Below are 20,974 nucleotides of genomic sequence, written 5' to 3'. Positions count from 1 at the left end.
TATTTTTGCCGCCATGGCAGAACTGGGGGCTGACATGCATGTTCAGGATTGATACTGAACATTCTCCTGTGGAAATGTATAGGATTCCAATTAGTGCAGGGTCAGAGCATAAATGTACCTCTTTTTTCACACTGTTCCAAGTGGTTAGTGGGAAACAAGCTGCAAAGTAATTCCCTTGGCCCCCCAATAAAAAGATTTATAGCAAAATAATTCTCAGCTCCATAATGGGACTGTTGTAGGTTTGTGTTTGATATTTGTAGGACTGAAATACAGTCCATGTACCCAAACTAAGCATTTATTGTAAACAAGTTAACTGCCAAGAGCTTATATTCTGTCAAACATAATTATATTGAAGATTGATGTATAGCTTGAAAGTGAGTTTGAGGGAGACAGTTCTTTTTAACCAAGGCAGGCTTCTCAGATGCAGCTCTCTTCTTCCTTTGCTAGAATGACACGGTAAAGCCATCTCTCGCCGCCAGCCTCTCATATATAGAATAAACACAGGCTTGCTCTTTGAAAACATAGCTGTTTGTCGATCCTATTTGTGTTAACAAAATAAATGAACTTATATTCATAGAAACTGTCATGTATAGTTTCTTCTATCATCTCCATCTAGATCTAGCAGTGATGGTGCCAAGATAAAATAGCAGCTCTTACCTCTTGGGTGATACTGAAGTTCACTCACAAACTTAAACGTATACTGTTAAGTTAACCCCAGATGAAATTCTTTTCTCCTTCAATATGGAGTTTGAAATAATGTTTGACTTGTGTTTCTGTTATTTTGTATTGGACTTGTCGGAATAGAACTGTTTTGAAACTGGCCTTCTAGGGGAAGGGGGACAACACCAATACCTTTATTTCGTGGCTCAGAAATTATATTTTATGCTTAAATAATTTACGAACCAAGGACTCTAGGGAAAATGAAATCTTTTTGAGATTAAGGTGTTCATACCTGGAATTACTCCCCATTTAAAATGCTGCAGTAGTCTACCAGGGTTTTTCTTTGAGGAAAGTAGAATCTTACATTTTATTTAGGGTAAATATTTCTCACTTTTTTGTCCAGGAGACAAATCACTTTAGGCTTTGATAACACTTCTCAAAGGCAGTAAAAAGTGGAATAACTCTTTCTTTGGCTGGGTGATAGCCTTTGGATAAACATATTCAGGATGAACCTAAGGTTTCCAGGAGATTTGTATGCAGAGACTTAAATAGTCTCTTTCATTTTTAAAATATTAATTTTAATATTTTATTTTGGAAATTATATGAATTATAAAGAGGATATATTAGAACCATAAGGTAAAAAAAATACTAGTTTTCTCTGTTCTGTTTTTCTGATTAATTTCTATAAATTACACAGGCACTACATATATACTTAAAATATTTTGTCTGGGAAGTATTCCATCAGACCCTGGTTTCCCTGGTCTGTAGGCTGGGTTTTATTAAGTTGATCTGAGTCACAATAATAATATCCTATGTATTGCAAACCAGAGGTCTCAGTCATATCCCCTAAGGGGACTGGAGAATATACACTATGATTTTGACTTTCTTGCTCTTTCTCCCTCCTGTTTTTTTCTCTTTTTCCTTTCAGTGTTAGCCCTTTCACCAGTTTGGTTATTATTGCGCCTTGATGGATGCATTTGTTGAATATAAGAATGAGAGTGGCTTTTAATGACTGGGAAATGAAGGTGGTAGTTGCCTGTCTGCTTAAGCTCGGCTTTGTGAAATCTGCATTCATTGCACAGTGTTACTTTCTACACATCTATTAAATATCCATAAATGTTTTGCTGTTTGAACTCTAAACATAGACAGTAGGATTTTCTTTTTGTGAGGGAGAAAGCCTTTTATTTTTTTGCTATAAAAACTTTACTTTTCAGTTTTTTATTTGATAAAAATCTCTCCATTCTAGTATGATTTCCTTTGAGGCTCTGCACCAGTGTTTGATCTCAATTTTTAATAATTTTTGTGAGTTAAACTCCCCAAAGAAAACATGCTTGTGCTATGAAATATTCCCACTAGAAATCCGGGTAGTCTTGTCTTATTGAGAGCTGAACACTTGATTCCTTTATTAATTCCTTTCAAGAGGACCTCAGTACAGTTAACCTTTCCTTAACACTACACTGGAGAAATTAATCAAGCTTTTTTTTTTTTTTTAATTGTTTGAATTAGATAAAATAACATTTAGGCAGAGCTCAAAACCTGAAGTAAATGTTAGTATAAGGACAATTTTCATTGACTCTTTTTTTGACGCATGGGACTCTGAGTTGCAAATAGCTTTTCCAGAGAGGATGATGAGAATAAGGTGGGGAGATGAATCGAGCTCCGCTTAAATACTATTTTCAACAGAGTAAGACTCTGTCTCAAAAAAAAAAAAAAAAAAAAAAAAAATCTTCTCAGAAACCTCCAGAATGAAATTTTACTTAATGAAGGACAGAAACCCTGGCATTCATAAATTATGGTAGTCATTTTTAACATGTGGTTGAGTCTCAGGACTTATACATATATGTATTTTTAACCTATTGTGAAAAGAACCTGAAGAATTTAGGCTTGAACTAAGGATACTTCGACAATATGCCATACACTTGAACTTTTCTGTTATATTCAAACTTGTATATCCTACTTTTTTCCTTTCTATTTTTTAAAAATTATTTAATTATTTATTTTAGAGATGGGTCTGGCTCCGTAACTCCGGCTGGAGTGCAGTGGTAAGATCATTGCTCACTGTAGCCTCGAACTCCTAAGCTCAAGTGATCCTCCCACTTCAGCCTTCCAAGTAGCTGGGATTAACAGGCTCCGGCCACTGTGCCCAGCTCTTTTGTCCTTAAATTTTTTTTTTTTTTTTAATTCTAGGATTATTAAACATTTTGTCTTTCTGTAGTTACTAAATTTAGAAAAGATACTGTAGTCCTTCAGTGCAGGACATGGGTAGGACTGCCAACAAGACCCCCGTGGCTCTAGGGTGTGTACAGAGCACGGTGCAGCACGCCACTTTGTTGCACACCCATCCATGCGATGCCCGTGGTGATACACCGACAAGTTCTGTTAATAGTGGTCATGCACAGTGCTGTGATCTGGCCAATTTCCCCTGGACAAACATGGAGCAAGCTCCTGAATCCACTTGTGTGGATCATTTCCTAGAAAGCTTTCCTTGTCTGCTGATGCTGAGTGCAGTGCAATGGGGCCAGAGTGATATGGACAAGTTTGACAGCTAGGCAGACACTGCCTATTAATGGTGGTGATTAATATCTCAGTGGAATTGCCATTTTGTTAAACTAAACCAACATTTATTTTGGGCCTACTATATAGGTCAGGCTCGGGTGGGAGGGGCATGAGGGAGCTAAGTCCAGTCCATGTTTGAGGAGGAAAATGGTGGGCCTCTCCTCTACACCCACTAGAGCCTCGGCATTCCTGACATCGGAGAATTTAGTTCTGTGGGTCAGGCTTGCTGTGGCAGAGTTCCCAGGTGTGGCTCAGGCTTCTTTTGTTTAGATAAGCTTCCACAAATTGCCTCCTATGTGCCTGTGAAATACTGTTTTGCAAACTGCCTGGCCAGTTTGATCTTGCCACTTAATTTCTATAACAGAAGGATGTTTAGAGACCTGGAGTTTCTCCTTCAGCTTTCGGACCTGACTTCAGGTTGACTTGTGGTTGCTTTGCCTGGAGTCAGTCCTGAAATCAGAGATGTGAAAGGCCAGAACTCATTTCCCTTCCCTACCATTTTAGGCTCAGTTTGATCCTTTGGGGTCGTCAGTGAGAGAGGACTAGCGTCCACCCTCCCATCCTCACCCCCACCTATTTTTGTTCTTATTGTCCAAAGTTAAGATTGGCTTCAGGGGTTGCAAAATAGTGTCTGGTTTTCCTAGAGAGAATTCTGAGAATAAGCTGTTTCTTGATATTCTCAACCCCACTGCCCCCACAAATAGTGGGAGAGCCATCAAGACGATTTATTATTGAATAAATCAATATTAAATATTATTTATTATAAAATTGAGTAATAAATAATATTCGATATATTGTAAACTACACATTCTCTGAAGAATTCACTTGTTTTTCTAGTTGGTTTTTTTCTTAACATGTATTCAATATTTCTTAACTCTTACTCAATTTCTTACTCTTATTCAATATTATTGAATATTATTTAGTTGGAGGTCTAATCCTGAGTTGCACCTGGGTCATGGGTAAATATGAAATTGAGTTATTGTATGTTTGGCTCAGTTTGTACCTAAGAATAATTATGATGTCTGGGCGAGATGGCTCACACCTATAATCCCAGCACTTTGGGAGGCCGAGGCAGGCGGATCATCTGAGGTTAGGAGTTCAAGACCAGCGTGACCAACATGGAGAAACCCTGTCTCTACTAAAAATACAAAATTAGCCGGGTGTGGTGGCGCATGCCTGTAATCCCAGCTACTCGGGAGGCTGAGACAGGAGAGGTAGAGGTTGCGGTGAGCCGAGATCGCGCCATTGCACTCCAGCCTGGGCAATAAGAGTGAAATTCCATCAAAAAAAGTAATTATGATGTAGAGTTTGCCTTTCTCATAATTGGAAAATTGACTGATCTCTACCTGTAAACGACTTAGAACTTGCTGCTGTCCCACCTCTGTCTTGGCTTCTGCTTCCTTTACAATAAGAGTAAGAAAAAGCCAATTAGAAAAACAAGTGAATTAATGTTTCAGGGAATGTGTAGTTTACAAGCAAAGGACAAAGAGGAGCGTTGAAAACTGGAGCAGTTGGGGGAGCCTAGAGGGCCTCTGGTCCACCTGTGGACCTGTGGGGGACTCCCTTTGCATCCAAATGATTGCTCTTCCCTCTCCTTTAAAATTGGTGAGATTTTTTTTCTACTGTTTCTTATTATACTACCTGAAATTTCTTCCATGAGAAGTTTATTTGAAATAAAATATATATTTTACAGTGAAGATCTAGCTGAGGAGATTAAGGAGAACACTAAACCATTCAAACAGTATAGCAAGCATCTTTTTATCTATTAATCTCTGGAATTTTTGAGATTAGCCCCTGGGGGGAGTAGGAGGCTGGAGTGGAATGTAGAGCCTGCGGCTGCCTTAGCCCAAGAGGTTGGGTGCCCAGTAGAGGACAGCAGGGCCGCAAAGAGGAGACTAGGAAGGACGCATTGCATCCCTTTTCGAAATTTTTCCTGGGACCCCAACAGGGAGGTGAGAAACACCCTATTCTTTCTTTCTGTTTACGGTTGCAATTTTAGGTGCTCAGGCTTTTCTTTATTATTATTATTATTATTATTTGAGGCAGAGTCTCTTTCTGTTGCCCAGGCTGGAATGCAGTGGCATGGTCTCGGCTCACTGCAACCCTTGTCTCCCAGGTTCAAGCCATTCTCCTGCCCTTAGCCTCCCAAGTAGCTGGGATTATAGGTGCCTGCCACCACGCCGGGCTAGGGTCTCACCATGTTGGTCAGACTGGTCTCGAACTCCTGACCTCAGGTAATCTGCCCGCCTTGGCCTCCCAAAGTGCTGGGATTACAGGCGTGAGCCACTGCACCCAGCTTCTTTATTATTTTAGGATGGAAAGAAGGAGCTAGAGGTTAATGTTGGCAAGTTACTTCTCTTCTTGTCTGTGACTCATTATGTATGTATATGATTGTGTCAGTGAGAGAGAGAGAGAGAAAATGAGAGTATAAGGTTATAGAACAAGTAAATCGTTATTTTGATTTTCTGATAAATTTACAATAAGAAAAATTAGTAGCCATGCCTCACTTTTTCTCTCTGTCCTCTTGAAGACGGTTATTCACTCAGTTTATGTGATAAAGTTTGTTTCAGTATTTCAAACAGCTTGTTCTTTGGTACTTCAGGTTCAGTTTTATACAAAGAAAAGATAGCAATCTTTATAATCTCCAGGTAGCCCTGGGACCTTCTCAGGTGATAGAACTAGATATGCTGCAGGCCCCAGGGAAGGGAGTGGGCTCTGTCTGCTGCCTTCCTTCAAGAGACAGATGGGCTTCTGGAGTCCTTTGAAAGAGGGGAGGCAAAAGCCTGGCCTCCTCTCATCTCAAACTGGCTCCTGTCATTCAGGAGTGCTGGTGGACCAAGGAGACAGGGCTAGGGAGGAGGCTGGAGACGATGCCGAGTTACACTAGAGTATGACCATTCATGTGAGCCTTTCTTTCTTTCTTTCTTTGTCTGTGAATAATGGAAGGGCAGGAGCCGTCTTTGATTCCCCCTCCATGCCTAGCATGGTGCCGGACACCTGGTAGGCAGGCAAAAGGTGAATTCACTTAGGAGTAGCACAGGTTGCCCATTGGACATAGCAAGTGGTAAAGGGTCCTTTTTATTAAGAGGCCAAGCCCTTAGATTTCAATGGGTGTGGATTCTGGAGTGTTGTTTCAACTCTTGGGAAAGCAGCCTGCTTAGGATTTAGAGCTGGATAACCTGAACTACTCTGCCCTTGCCTCACTGTGTTTCTTAGGGCATGTTACTTCTCCCATAGTTTCAGTTTCCTAATTTATCAGCTGAAAATAATGCTAACCCTGTTACAGGGTAAATGTGAGAAGATAAAGGTGTGTATAGTAGACTACATGATGATCTAGGAAGTGCAGTGCAAAGCAGGAGTTTATTTCATGTCCCAACTTTGGCACAAGGCTCTTGAATCCTGTCACCTAGATGCCCTGCTGCAGCTGCACCATCTTTCGTCTTTCATTGTTGAGTTAAACGTTTAGAGTCTTCGAGAATATGCATTCCTCAGGTCACTTTCATAGCCAGTATTGTGACATTTCCTGAAGTCTGTTCTTTAGAATGAAGGGAAGGGGGAAAGAGCTGTTTCCTAATAAAAGAAGTTCGATTAATATAGTTAGTAATAAAACAGCAGCCTGCAATTGCAGATAAGGTAACACATTGGATTTTGGAATTTAACCAAGAGTGCTTCTGTCTTCAGGACTCCTAAACTCTGGAACACAGAGGAAAGACAGCTAAAGGGCTCATGACAGTCACACTATTGGCCTAGTATCAGTTTGTGATAAATGTATCCTGTGTGAGAAAAAATCGTATATTGTTATTGGGCAGATTCATTAGAACAGTGCTCTCTGATATTAGTACAAATATAAGCCACATGTATAATTTTAAATTTTCTAGTAGCTACACTAAAAGTTAAACAGATGAAGTTAATTTTAATAATATATTTTATTTAACTCAGTATGTTCAAGATATTCTACACGCAATTACTGTTAAAAAATCATTTATGTTTATTTTTATTTCTTTTTGTTATTAAGTCATTAAAATCTAGTATGTATTTTATACTTACGGCACATCTCAATTTGAGACCAGCTATGTTTCAAGTACTCAATTGCTACATGAAGTTAGAGGCTACTGTAATGGACAGGTAGTTTTATTGTGCTTTTAAGCACTTTCACCTTTTTTGCATGGGACATGTTAAACACTTTAAGCCGTTGCCATTTGCATAATAGGCCATTCAATGATTATTAGTATCATCTTTATTCTGAAGAAATGCCTTTTAGTTAGTATCCTAAGCATTGATTACAGACCTTGAAAAAAATTACTGGTTAACTTTTTTTCCTCTGTAAAATGGTATTAATACTGATTTTGAAAAAAGGAAAACAAATAGATTCCATTGTTTGAGAGCTATCTGTCAGACAATTTAAATATGTAATATTGTTTAATCTTCACCACAGATCTATGATGTAGATATTGTTTGTGTTTTGGCTAGGAGGAATTTGAGCTTCAGAGAGGTCAGATGAACTACTCAAGGTCACACACACAGGTAAAGAGGGGCAGTGCCGGGACTTGACCTTGACCTGGTGCTGTTCATCACCACATCTCACCATTTTCGCACGTGTCTCAGTTCTCACAGCTGTTGCCGTGAACAGTGACAGTAACAATAGTTAACGCTTTATAAATTATACACACTTCTTCAGAAAATTAATGTCAGAATGAAAATGACAGTTTCAGTATCATCACTAATGACAGTTGGAAGAATGCATTTTTCTCATGTAGAGAGGGTACCAGGCTTATTTTGCCTCTTTGACGACAGAATTCATCATTTATCCCAATTACCAGAACAACTCTTAATTTTTAGCAAATGGCTGAGGCCAAGCGCCTGTCCTCTAGATTAAACTACCTGCTTACCTGCTGTGATTGTAAAAGACTTAGTAAGGCTTATGATCAGAAGGTTCAAAGTTCTCTACTAGATCATCTGAAAATGGGTCTGTGCTACAATAAAAGAAAAATAATGTTAGAAGCTCAAGATACAGGGCTAGAGCAAGATTTTCTTTTTTCTTCACCATTTCTAAATTTTGTTGAAAATGGATTTCAGTTTACATTTTTATTCTTTTATTGGAACTTTTAAATTCCCCCCATTCTTAATTTATTTTGTGAAGTGCTTTTCAAGCACCTCCCTGTCTTTCTATCCATTGTCACTTTTCTCTCTCTTTTTTTTTTCTTTCTTTTTCCCTTTTTTTGCCTGGGACGAGTTGTGAATAAGATGGACAAATCTCTCTCTCTCGGCATATGTTTTTACTCATCCTTTTGTAGTGTGCTTCCCTTAGGGATTTTCAGTTTTTAAAGGACTTTTAAACCTATGCCTTAATTTTCTTCTTTCTACACTTGACCTCAATTATACTATTTTACTATTTTTTTATTTCTCTTGTTATTGTCACTAGAAATTGCATCCATTTTTCCTCCTTTATTCTTCTTTTGTAAAACTTACATTTCATTATAAAAACCGTAATTGTTTAGATGGGTCAAATTCTAGTAAGAAGGTAAATTTTTCTAAGTATAAGCCTTTTATGATATTCTCCAGTATCTCATGTATATGTGCTGCAGAACAAACCCTATTATCATACATTCCTGGTTAATACTCTTTTATTTTGTAAATGACCACAAAGGTTTTTTTGTTTTGTTTTGTTTTGTTTTTAATAGGTGATGCCAGTAGGGGATTGGTGCGTGCTTTTTGTAAGAAGTTATTACTGTTGTGTCAGTTAACAATTGCTTCCTTCAATCACTGAACCAAAATGTTTAGGAACTATTTCAGTAATTGACAGTTATAAAACTTAAGTCCCTACATGTTATAGATCCCTGTGCTTTCATGTTATATTTCATATCTAACTGAACAGTTAATATTATTTTTAAAAGTTAATAGGATCTTAAGTTTTTTCAGTTGACCATAGACTTGAGAAAGATTTATAGTTTCTAAGTAATGGAGACATGATAGCTTATGGAGCAGTTGGATTCATTTAAAGATCTTATCTGTGATTCCCAGATGTGTGACATTCAGATGTTGACATTAGGAACTGCACATGGATTTTCAGCATCGAAACTTATGTACACACAGGTATTAGTGGTGAAGTAGCTTATGGCACCATGGACTATATGGCCTTATGTGTGCATATGCTTTAATCATTAGAAATAAAAATCTACCTACTTCCTTGGGCAAAGATTATATGCCAGCATGTAAGAGGTAAAAGCTCTAAATGGGGGCTATTCCTTGCTGGTATGGACTGTCATGAATTAGTCCTATAAAATGTCATTATGCTTGCTTAGGAAGGTTTTACAACTCCTTTAACTACATTGAGGGCAGGAGGGATATCAGACTTGTTCTTACTTGTATCCCTGGAGCCACTGGTGGTGATACCTGGCACGTAGTAGGTGTTCAGGGAATAAATTCTGGATATATGAATGACTACAAAGATAATTTGGAGCCAGGTGTGATGGCTCATGCCTGTAATCCCAGCACTTTGGGAGGCCAAGACAGGTGGATCACCTGAGGTTAGGAGTTCGAGACTAGCCTAGCCAACATGGAGAAACCTCATCTCTATTAAAGGTACAAAAATTAGCCAGGCGTGGTGGCGGGCACCTATAATCCCAGCTACTCAGGAGGCTGAGGCAGGAGAATCGCTTGAACCCGAGAGGTGGAGGTTGCAGTGAGCCGAGATCTCGCCATTGTATACCAGCCTGGGCAACAAAAGCGAGAGAGAGAGAGAGAGAGGAAAAAAAAAAGATAATTTGGAGGATATCTAATTTATGTTATTCACTACATGTCCTATATATATTTGGGAATGAACTTGGTAGAAATAAATAAATAAGCATTTCATGTACCAGTAATGGTCACAATTAAAAAATATATCTTGCAAGGCATTGTGTAGCTATCCTAAATCTTCTTGTTTAAAAAATCAGTCTGCTCCACCCATATTGTATATTTTTAAATAAATCTACACTATGGAGAGTGTATCTGCAATGGACAGTAATACTGCTTTCTTGTTCTCAGGAGTGAACACTGAGTTGTCTTGTGTATGATATGGTTTGACTTGTTAGACTGTTGTGCTGTCTTAATAATAATTACCATGATCTTTAATGATAACAATTCTTAATGAGTATTATTATTGTTAATAAGGATTATATTTAATAATTACACCTAATACTTATTATCTTTAATAATAATAATTAGCACATGGGAACCAGTTGCACCATTGTATTATCTTGAGAACAAATACCTCAATCTGTAACCCAGTAGTTTGCAGAGTATCTGCTCCCACCCTTGGCTTTCCAGATCAGAGTGAGTCAGGAGGCTTCTAGGGTTGAAGCCACAGGGAGGGTTCTGGAAAACTCCTGTGCATTCTATGTGTCAGGGGCCATACTCCCATCTAGTCATTTCACACAGAGGTCTTCTTTTTGTTGTGAAGTACCTTCACCATGACCATGTAACTTACTACCTCCCCCGTCTGCCTGCTCACCCATTCTTCATAAGTTTTAATTTTTCTTGCATAAAAAGAAGACCTGTAACATACTAATTTGTGTGAATTGCATTAGGCAGGGTCCATGTTTCTTACTCGTACGTTGGTAAAACTTTGATCTTCTTCTGCGTTGGTTATGTTTAGATTTAAGTGCCTGTATGACTTTTTTAAAAATAAAAAACAGTTTAAAAAAATCTTTGGTGAATTAAACATTTTTTAGCTTTTCACACTTTGATACAAAGCAGAGAAATATTTCAGTGACAACAGATTTCAACAGATTTTCAACTAGACTAATTTGCCTTATTCTTTAGGGTAGTTTACTTATTTTCTCTGAAAACACAAGAAAAGATACTCCCTTTCCAGTAACTGATGTTAATGTATAAAATAATTTTACATAGGCAAACTTTTGTATTTGGATGTATATTTTGACGTAAATGTAAATTAAGACGTTTATGGTCATGTTATTTTCAGGCTGGTTGATGACCTATTTACTAGGATTTAAAAAAACAACAACATGTAAGAGGGACTTATTTTAAATTTCTATTGACTTTCTTGTATTCACATAACAGCTTAGGCCTTAGAATCAAACATACCTCCTTAGTAGGAAGGAGCTGGAAGCTTTGAAATATCTTTCTAGACAAGAAAATAGATTACTTTTACATGTAATATATTTCTAGACGAGCATATCTGATCTGAAAATACTAGTGGTAATAGTTAATGATAAAACTATAGACATTAAAGATTCGAGTGTCTGTATAGTCACCTTCATCTCACCTATGTACCAGGACACCTCTGGTTGGTGAAAATGACAGAAATCTAAGGGCTTCTGCCACTGCCCCGGGCAATTCTGTAATAATAGAGGGGGAAAACTCACAGCTTTCCATTAGGCCTATATAACTGAGAGGCTTGTTTAATCTAAACCACTGTCGATCACAGATGAGTGACTTTTATAACTGTCGCTTCCCTTCTCATTGCAGTGACTGAGATTTGCTTTTTAATGTTTGTGTTTTGCTCTTGAATTTTGTCCCTTCAGGTTTGATGATTCCTGTCTTTTGTGTCGTGGAGCAGTTGGACGGCTCTCTTGAGTATGACAACAGAGAAGAACACGCTGAGTTTGTCCTGGTGCGGAAAGATGTGCTTTTTAGCCAGCTGGTGGAGACTGCGCTCCTGGCCCTGGGGTATTCTCACAGTTCTGCGGCTCAGGCCCAAGGTATTAATGCCTCTCCCCTCTCCTCCCAAGTCTCTTGTGTGTCATAATTTGAGGAGGAATATGTTTTCTGAAATAGTTCTCCAAACAAAGGTTGAAGGATAATTGTTAGACTTAGCATTTCCTAGTGAGCAGTAGAATATTTCTTGTAGAAGGACTTGTTTCTTGTTTTCTTGTTGTTTTGGGAAGCATTTGACCAGCACTTCTGGAGCCACAAAATCAACTTGCATTTCAAACTGATCATAGGTTTCTGCATTCATAACACTGTTATTTTCTCTAATTAGGGCCAGTGCTGAGATATTTAACTCCTGAGTTATCCAAACTTACAATACATGACTTATAAAACATTCAGTTTTCCAAAATTTATTTATTGCTTTGGGCCTGTGGCTTCTGCACTTTGTGATAAGCTTTTAATTAAACAGAAAAAAATGAATGCCTCTTATCCTTTTGTATCTTTGAAAACTTTTGTAGTTTTGATGCGGTCCATTCAGTTAAAAAATATTGCAGTGTCTTTATGATCAATTCCTTTCACTTATTTAATTAAATATTAAAATTGCATCATTATTTCAGTGTGTATTGTACAATACTGGGGAGCCCATTGTGAGCTATACTTGCCCATTGTTCTTTCATGCCAAATAATTGACAAAACAAATAACAAAAATTCCCCCCAAACCTTGAGTAATGGAAAAAAAAATTGATCTGATGGAATTTATTGTTCTTGTTTTTCAGCTGAAATGATTGAATTATATTGTTTGTGATTATGGTTAAAACCAAAGGAGAGAAATCCGTAACTTCCAGATCTTAGTTTATATATTAGTGTCCTGGATTACTATCTTTAGTTAACATTTGTGAATATGCCAAGGATGTTTTTTATTTTTTAAAATGAGTTTCTCTTCATATCATTCCTAAGAACTATCAGTCAGAGCTTCATTTGTAACAATAAGGATACTATGAGAGATTAAACATTGATATAAAGTTACAGATGTGGTGACCAATGGATTTAAATTCCCAAGCTCTTGAATTTGATTCTGTAAGTAGATAATTGCTTTTTAGGAAATATTTTAAGCATTTAAGTTATACTTTAGTTCAATCAAGAAAGCAACCTGATTGAAATTAGGAATGTTTTCCCAGGGCAGGTAGTACCCTACTAGTTATTGTGAATCCCAGCGCAGTCTGAATCTGAGCGCTGGCCAGGCTGGGTGCAGTGATAATAGCTGAATCCTAGAGTCCAGTGCTTTCAAAGCAGCCTGATAAAGGATGATTCATTTCCTTTTTTCTGACGACTTTCCTTCTTGTGTGAGGGATTCACGATTTGATCGTGAGCAAATTGCATACTGGGCACCATTGCTTTTATGTCATGCTATGTACCTAAATGAAATAAAATAATCTCCCTTCCCTTCCCCCTACAAACTTTTCATGCCACTTTAGGGATATTTTTCTCTGAATGTAAAGGTCATTGTATCCCACTGCTTGCACCCTGGTGTGCCAGCTTCCTGTTTGACAGGGCCATCCATCTCAGTTAGCACAGCCGTTCAGCGCGTCGAGAGCTCACATGTGGAACATAGAGCACTAAGTGGCCAAGATTTGATTCTTGGCACATGCTGAGGGAAGGGGCTCTCAGGAAATTTGCACTAGGGAGCCACACTATTCCTTTCAGGGATTTGGACTAAGAATTCTACTCACCAAGGTGAGAAATATGAGCAGATAAATGTCATCTACCGTGGAGGATTATTAAACAGGGGACAAGTCAAAAGTGATTATTTGCCTCCTCAAAGTTTTTGAATATTAAGGTTAAAATGCTAAATATTATACTATTTATAAGTTGAATCAATATTCCTGTGGTACTCTAGAGTACAGATACACTTTATAGGTAAGCAAAGATTTTATCACTTGGTCTTATACTGTAATCTCACAAAGGAAAAAAAATCAGTTTATTTTAAATTAGGCTGCTGATCTGTGTTTTGGGGAAATGGAAAAATCTTAGAATTGTTTACTTTGAAATAAATGTATTAGATCGTCGTCTTCATTCAGATCATTAAAAGTATGCTGTTTGCTGCATGTTTATTATAGACCAAATAGTATGCATGATAAGACAGGTAATTCATATGCTGGACAAACAGCAGCGTGTAAGAAAGATAGAAAAGGAAGTAGAACAAAATATGACTTTTGATGACTGAAGGCATGACGTTTTATGGGGGTAGTTTTTTGTTCATTTTTGTTTGGCTTTGTTGTTTGTTTCATGTTTATGTAATTCCTCTAAGATGAGGACCTGCGGGACTTCCTGGCAAATCCATTTAAAGCAAAGAAATGGCAGTGTTCTTGAATCTCTTTTTCATATGCTGAAAAAGTTGGGCAGAACTAAACTGCAAGGATAGTGGGTTGCTTTAGCCATTTTAAAAATCAAGACTCTTGAAATACAACTTTTCATTTTGATGTGACCAGAAAAGAGTTTCGGTAATTGAATTGGAAGAATATTTCAGATTGCCTGTTAAGGAGGAAATACATTAGCAATGTCATTATTTGGAATGGTCCTCAAGTCCCAATGACAGGGCAGCAGGTCCATGATCTTGTAAACATAGGATAGTCAGTTTCTTTTTCTCAGAGGGTATTCCCTCCAGGTGAGTTGAATTTTTATTAAGAAAGAATATTTTCTTCTAAAGAATGATAGAAATTCTACTAAAATGGAGTTTAGGGATTTCTTTCCCTGTGTTAAAATAACCTTTATTTGAAGGCTAGATATTAGGACCTAAGAGAGAATAATGTAAAAAGATACTGTCATAAACCATGGTAACTGTGTTTCTAGCTGACTCATAACCTCCATTTCCCAATGCACATACTGTTAACTCTGATTCTCAAGGATATGAAATGCAAGATTCATCAGACTTGCTGTTTTGCATATGTAGAAAGCCGAAAACTGGCAGGCCCTTTGCTTGTACCAGAATAGCTGGACTAAGGTCTAATGAATGGCAAGCACACTTTATGCTATATGTATGGTGGGCCGTGAGTACATGTCTCTGCATTAAAAGGCTTTTGGAAGAGGCATGTTAATCCAGGGTACTGCTGCTACTCTGGGAACTGCCCCACTCTCCCAACTTAAAACTCACCACTTCCTTTACTATTCTTTCTTCTTTCCTTTTCATCCTTTCAGTTCTTCCCCATAAGGCTTTTGGCAGTAGCCATGGAGCTCCCCACACTGTCCAGAGAGTTCTGGAGCCAGTGCACTGGTTGAGTAGTTATTCATTCACGTTGGCAGTGTGAATGGTGGGCTTTGGGAGGCAGCCGTGATGGCAAGGTGATGCCTCACTGTGCTTGTTTGATTTAATTTTTAAGTGAGCATTTTCTCTCTCCCCTACTTTGTTAATTTTAAAATGCATTTTAAAATTAACTGTTGATTAATTTAATTAATTAATTTATTTTGAGACGGACTGTCACTTTGTCACCCAGGCTGGAGTGCAGGGGCGCAGTCTTGGCTCACTGCAACCTCTGCCTGCTGGTTTCAAGCAATTCTCCTGCCTCAGGCTCCCAAATAGCTGGGATTACAGGCGCCTGCCACCATGCCTGGCTAAGTTTTGTATTTTTAGTAAAGATGGGGTTTCACCATATTGGCCAGGCTGGTCTTGAACTCCTGACCTCAGGTGATCCGCCCACCTTGGCCTCCCAAAGTGTTGGGATTATAGGCATGAGCCACTGTGCCCAGCCGACAGTTTTATTTTAAAACAAATGTGCTTAACAAGTAAAGAAGCAAAAATCCTTTCTGACTGGATTTTTTTAAGGTCAAAATTATATGTTTAAGAAGGGGTATATTGTCACTGTTTCTTATTTATATTGGAGTAATTACATTCATACAGTCATTTTAAATGATGTTTCTAAAACACAGAAAAAGTGTCTTTAATAAATGTTATGTGAATCAAGCGGGGTGCCAAGTACATTCTCAATGATATAAAATTCCAAACATATATGCATGGAAGAAAGACAAAGGCAATGTATTAAAATAATCAACAGAGTAGGTGATGGGATTATGTGGGATTTTCTTCTTTTTCTAATAAAAAAGTAAATATCAAATTTTACTTCTTTCATGAATTAATTGAATAAATGAGAAGATAATTATGTCTATCTTATTCCCCAATTTTGATAAGCTGTTCACTTTGTCCCTAATTTATCCATAAATGTGAAAATTTATACATGATACAGATGCATTTCTATTTTTTCAGTGGAAGTTTAAAAAAAGAATCAATAAATCATTAATGAGCCCCTGTGATGTATAAACCAAGGGATTTCTTAGAGTTGGTTTTTTACTTTTTGAGACAGGGTCTTGATGTATATCCCAGGCTGCAGTGCAGTGGCACAATCATGGTTCACTGCAGCCTTAAACTTTTGGGCTCAAGCAATCTTCCTGCCTCAGCCTCCTGAGTAGCTGAGTGGCCATGCCACCATGCCCAGCCTAATTTTTACTTTATTTTTTGTAGAGAGAAAGTATCCTTATGTTGCCTTAGGTGATTCTCCTGCTTCAGACTCCCAAAGTGTTGGGATTAAAGGTATGAGCCATGATGCCCAGGCAATTCTTAGAGCTTTAATATAATGCATGGTAACAATTGAGCAGTTACTATATGTTGGGCACTGTTCTAAGAGATTTATATGTACTGACTCATTTAATTCTCATAACAGACTTTTGAAGTAAGTTATACATTTCCCATTTCACAGAAGAGGAAACTGAGGCAAAGAAGAGTAGGGGAGTCACTTTCCCAGAGGCACAGGCTGGTGGGTGGAAGAACTGAAATCTGAAGTCCATTGATCTATCTCTAGATTCAAGGTCCTTAACCACACAGCTGTCCTGTGAACAGTCTGATTGCCAGCACTTGCTCTTTACTTTTGGACATAAGCCCTAAAAGGTAGGACTTTTTGGATTAGGTGGTTACTAAATACATGCTGATTATATATATTTGATAATGATGTTTATATATTTCATTTCGTGATAAAATATATAGATACTTTTTCAAAATAATAGAGACAGACTTCATTAAAACTTAAAAGCAAACAAAAAGCCAAACGTCATAGAACTGTCATGTACTGAAGCTAACTTCTAAAACTAAATACTTGTGGAGGGCCTATAGTAGGTTGAGCATTTCAAATACATAATACGTGCTTATGTGACCAAAATGAGTCCTGATACAAAAATAGAACATATTCCTAATCTAGAAGTTTCTTATCAAGCTTACAAATGTTTTGTCAGTGTTGATCTGAACCTCATCTGCTTGAAGGCATTGTATGTAGAAAGCAGAATTTCCATCTATGAACTGGAAACAATGACAAGAATAAAAAAGATTTAAAACCAAAATACCAAGGATATTTTTATAAAAAATGAATGCCTTTATTATCTCTTATTCATTTATTTATTATATATATTTTTCAATGTACTATCTCTTTACAGTGTACTATTGGGAAGATCTTTACCTAGAAGCTAATTTCAAGGCAAATTTTACTGTTAGAAATAAATATTCTTTCAGTTTAAATTGTTCAGTGTTTGAAATGCTCTGCTCTTAAATTCTCTAAAATCAATTTTTATGGAAACATGCAACATATACAAATTTGAGAGACTTGGTATTAAATATTCATGAACTCCTCATCTAGGATCAACAATTAGAAATTCATGGCCAATCCTGTCTTGTCTCTGTCCCTACCTGCTTCTCACCCGCTCCCCTACTGGATTATTTCAAAGTATATGCTATATATTATATTTTGTTCATAAATATTTTAATAAATATCTCTGAAAGATAAAGACTATCATAGAAGGCCGGGCGCGGTGGCTCAAGCCTGTAATCCCAGCACTTTGGGAGGCCGAGGCGGGCGGATCACGAGGTCAGGAGATCGAGACCATCCTGGCTAACACGGTGAAACCCTGTCTCTACTAAAAATACAAAAAAAAATTAGCCGGGCGTGGTGGTGGGCGCCTGTAGTCCCAGCTACTTGGAGGCTGAGACGGGAGAATGGCGTGAACCCAGGAGGCGGAGCTTGCAGTGAGCCGACATCGCGCCACTGCACTCCAGCCTGGGCGACAGAGCGAGACTCCGTCTCAAAAAAAAAAAAAAAAAAAAAGACTATCATAGAAAACGTAAACCACAATACTATCATAACTCCTAAAAAAAGGTAATTCTTTAATTTCACATTTAGTAAAGATTCAAATTTTCTTAATCATTTTGTAATTTTTTTTAGTGTTGCTTTATTCAGATTAGGAGCCATACAAATCTATAAATTGCACTTGGTTGATGTGTCCCTTAATTTTTTTTTGAATCTATAGGTTATTCTTTTACACTTAAAAACATTCTTTTCTGAAACTTAGGTTTGTTGCTTTAATTCAGAATTTTTGTTTGCTAAACTTAATGAGAGTCCTAGTCCTATAAATGCCTTCAAATACTATGATTTTAAATAAACAATTAGTGGCTGTGCATGATGACTCATTGCTGTAATCCCAGCACTTTTGGGAGGTTGAGGCGGACAGATCCCTTGAGGTCAGGGGTTTGAGGCCAGCCTGGTCAACATGGTGAAACCCCATCTCTACTAAAACTACAAAAATTAGCTAGGCATGGTGGCAGGTACCTGTAACCAATTCCAGCTACTCAGGAGGCTGACGCACGAGAATCACTTGAAACCAGGAGGTGGAGGTTGCAGTGAGCCAAGATTGAGATAGTGCCATTGCACTTCATCCTGGGCGACAAAGAGAGACTCTGTCTCTAAATAAATAAATAGGTAGATAGATAGACAAACAGATAGATAATTAGTAAGCGCAGTCATAATCTTGGAAAGGAATTCAGAAATTCACTTTGTTTCCTTTTTTCTTTTTCTTTTTCTTTGAGGGGAGGGAGGGGGGGGGAGGGGGTGGGGGGAGGAGGAGGGAGGGTCGGGATGGAGGGAGGGTGGAGGGAGGTAGGGAGGGAGGGCGGGAGGGGGAGGGAGGGCGGCAGTGGGGAGTTGGCGGAGGGAGGGAGGGAGGGAGGGAGGGCGTGATTGCGGGAGGTAGGTGGGGTCGGTTAGGGTCGGAGGGAGGGGGAGGATGGAGGGTTCGGGGTTCGGGGAGGGAGGAGGGTCTTTCTTTTTTTCGTTCTTTCTTTCTTTCGTTTTCTGTCTTTCTGTGGGGGTCTGATTATTTCTTTCTTTCTTTTGGATTTCTTATTCTTTCTTTCTTGTCTTTCTTCTTTTTTTTCTTTCTTTCTTTCTTTCTTTCTTTCTTTCTTTCTTTCTTTCTTTCTTTCTTTCTTTCTTTCTTTCTTCTTCTTTCTTTCTTTCTTTCTTTCTTTCTTTCTTTCTTTCTTTCTTTCTTCTTTCTTTCTTTCTTTCTTTCTTTTGAGAGAGAATGATTAAAAGATATATGTTGTCTGGAACCAAAAGGTTTTTCATGCTCTGAAAGTTTGACATTTTCCCTAGTGAAAATATTTAAAATGGTCCAGGCACGGTGGGTTCACGCCTGTAATCCCAGCACTTTGGGAGGCCAAGGTTCCACCTGAGCACCTGAGGTCAGGAATTTGAGACCAGCCTGGCCAACATGACCAGATGGCCAAACCCTGTCTCTACTAAAAATACAAAAATTAGCCAGGCGTGGTGGCACACACCTTTAATCCCAGCTACTCTGGAGGCTGAGGCAGGAGAATCACTTGAACCCAGGAGGAGGAGGTTACTTGAACTGAGATCATGCCACTGCACTACAGTCTGGGCAACAGAGCAAGACTGCATCTCAAAAAAAAAAAAAAAAAAAAGGAAATTTAAAATGGTTTAATCTTGTCTCGCTTTCTCTATTTCTTCCTTTCACTCTCTCTCTTTTCCCTACTTTTTCTTTAAACATTAAATGTTTGGGAGACTTTCAGCAGTTTTTTCTTTATAAGGGCAGTGTTGAAAAAAGATACATATTTAGAAATTTTAGGCCTTGGAGCTAACATTTAACAGACAAGTTGCTTTTTAAAAAATTCTGTGGCTCCCTAAAGAGAGCTGAAAATGCTACCCCAAATTGCTGTGAACCGTGTCTCAGCCTTCATTAGAGCTGGATAGGCCGCAATGTAAAACACTATTTGGAGGACACAATTTTTCAAAAGACCCCATGCTTTCTCCTCCTCTGCTATATAAAATTAAATATTCATACATATGTATGTGTGTACATATACATGTTCATATGCACACAGTGAAACCTGAAATACTAATTAAATGCCAGCGGTAAAATAATGCTCACCTTATTTCCTCATCCCAATACATAGTTAAGATTGAATATCTAATATAATATTTATAGTTCCATATTTCTTATATTTGTTTATGTTGGCATAAATATGTAACATATATAGATATATAATAATGGCTCACATGACGGTCAAGTGATGGAAATATTGTTTATATGTAAATTTGTAGAGGGTGAAGACTCTATCTGACTTGATTTTCGGGATGCCTAGCAGTTGACTAGGTAGTGCTTGATAAAAGCTGTTGAGGGCAAGAAATGAATGCATGATCTCACTTTACCTCTGACCTTGCAATTTCTACTTGAATGCCCACTAAAAAAAAATCCTATCAGTGGAAATAATTCATTTAAAAGTGTAGCTCATTATTTCCTCCACAGTGTGGGAAGTATTTAGCCGTGTTTTCAGTCATCTGTTTTGTTTGGGATGATAGGCCATGGTAGCAATTAACTTTGATATATTTTTTAAACTGCCCAAAGTCCTTCTTCTCCAGAGTTTAGGCATTAATGCCCATGACCTGGAGGGGACTGGTCATCTGAGACATTCATGTAAAATGATCCAGGTTAAACCGACTAACCCACAGATATATGCAACCTTTATTTAATAATTAAGGTATGTCTCATTAAAATATATAGCTTCTAGGAGTTTCAAGTGTGAAACCTACAAGCCTAAAATTGGTGGTACTGTGATATGATATATATCATGTTTAATTTTTTATTCTGCTCCCCTTTAAAGCATAACTATCTTTTACGAATTTATAGATTTTAAATGCAAAATAGAGTTGTTTGCTGGATACGTAGGTTTGTTTGTGTTTTAAGAAGATGTAGTACAGATTTCATTCAAGGA

At 37.9% G+C, this 20,974-nt stretch overlaps 1 protein-coding gene across 3 annotated transcripts in view; it reads left to right on the top strand.

Moving 5' to 3' along the window:
- Positions 1 to 20,974, top strand: part of SATB2 (SATB homeobox 2) — a 202,135-nt gene that overhangs the window by 25,971 nt on the left and 155,190 nt on the right. For all 3 annotated transcript variants that reach the window (XM_010373689.2, XM_010373697.2, XM_030917024.1), the window contains one exon: positions 11,742 to 11,918. In XM_010373689.2, the coding sequence (XP_010371991.1) occupies positions 11,742 to 11,918 (177 nt within the window). The remainder of the gene's footprint in view (positions 1 to 11,741; positions 11,919 to 20,974) is intronic.

The sequence above is a fragment of the Rhinopithecus roxellana genome, chromosome 14 (assembly GCF_007565055.1).
Source record: "Rhinopithecus roxellana isolate Shanxi Qingling chromosome 14, ASM756505v1, whole genome shotgun sequence".
Classification (NCBI taxonomy): Eukaryota; Metazoa; Chordata; class Mammalia; order Primates; family Cercopithecidae; genus Rhinopithecus; species Rhinopithecus roxellana.
Note: the sequence above shows the minus strand (reverse complement) of the source record. Positions and strands in the feature narration are given on the sequence as shown.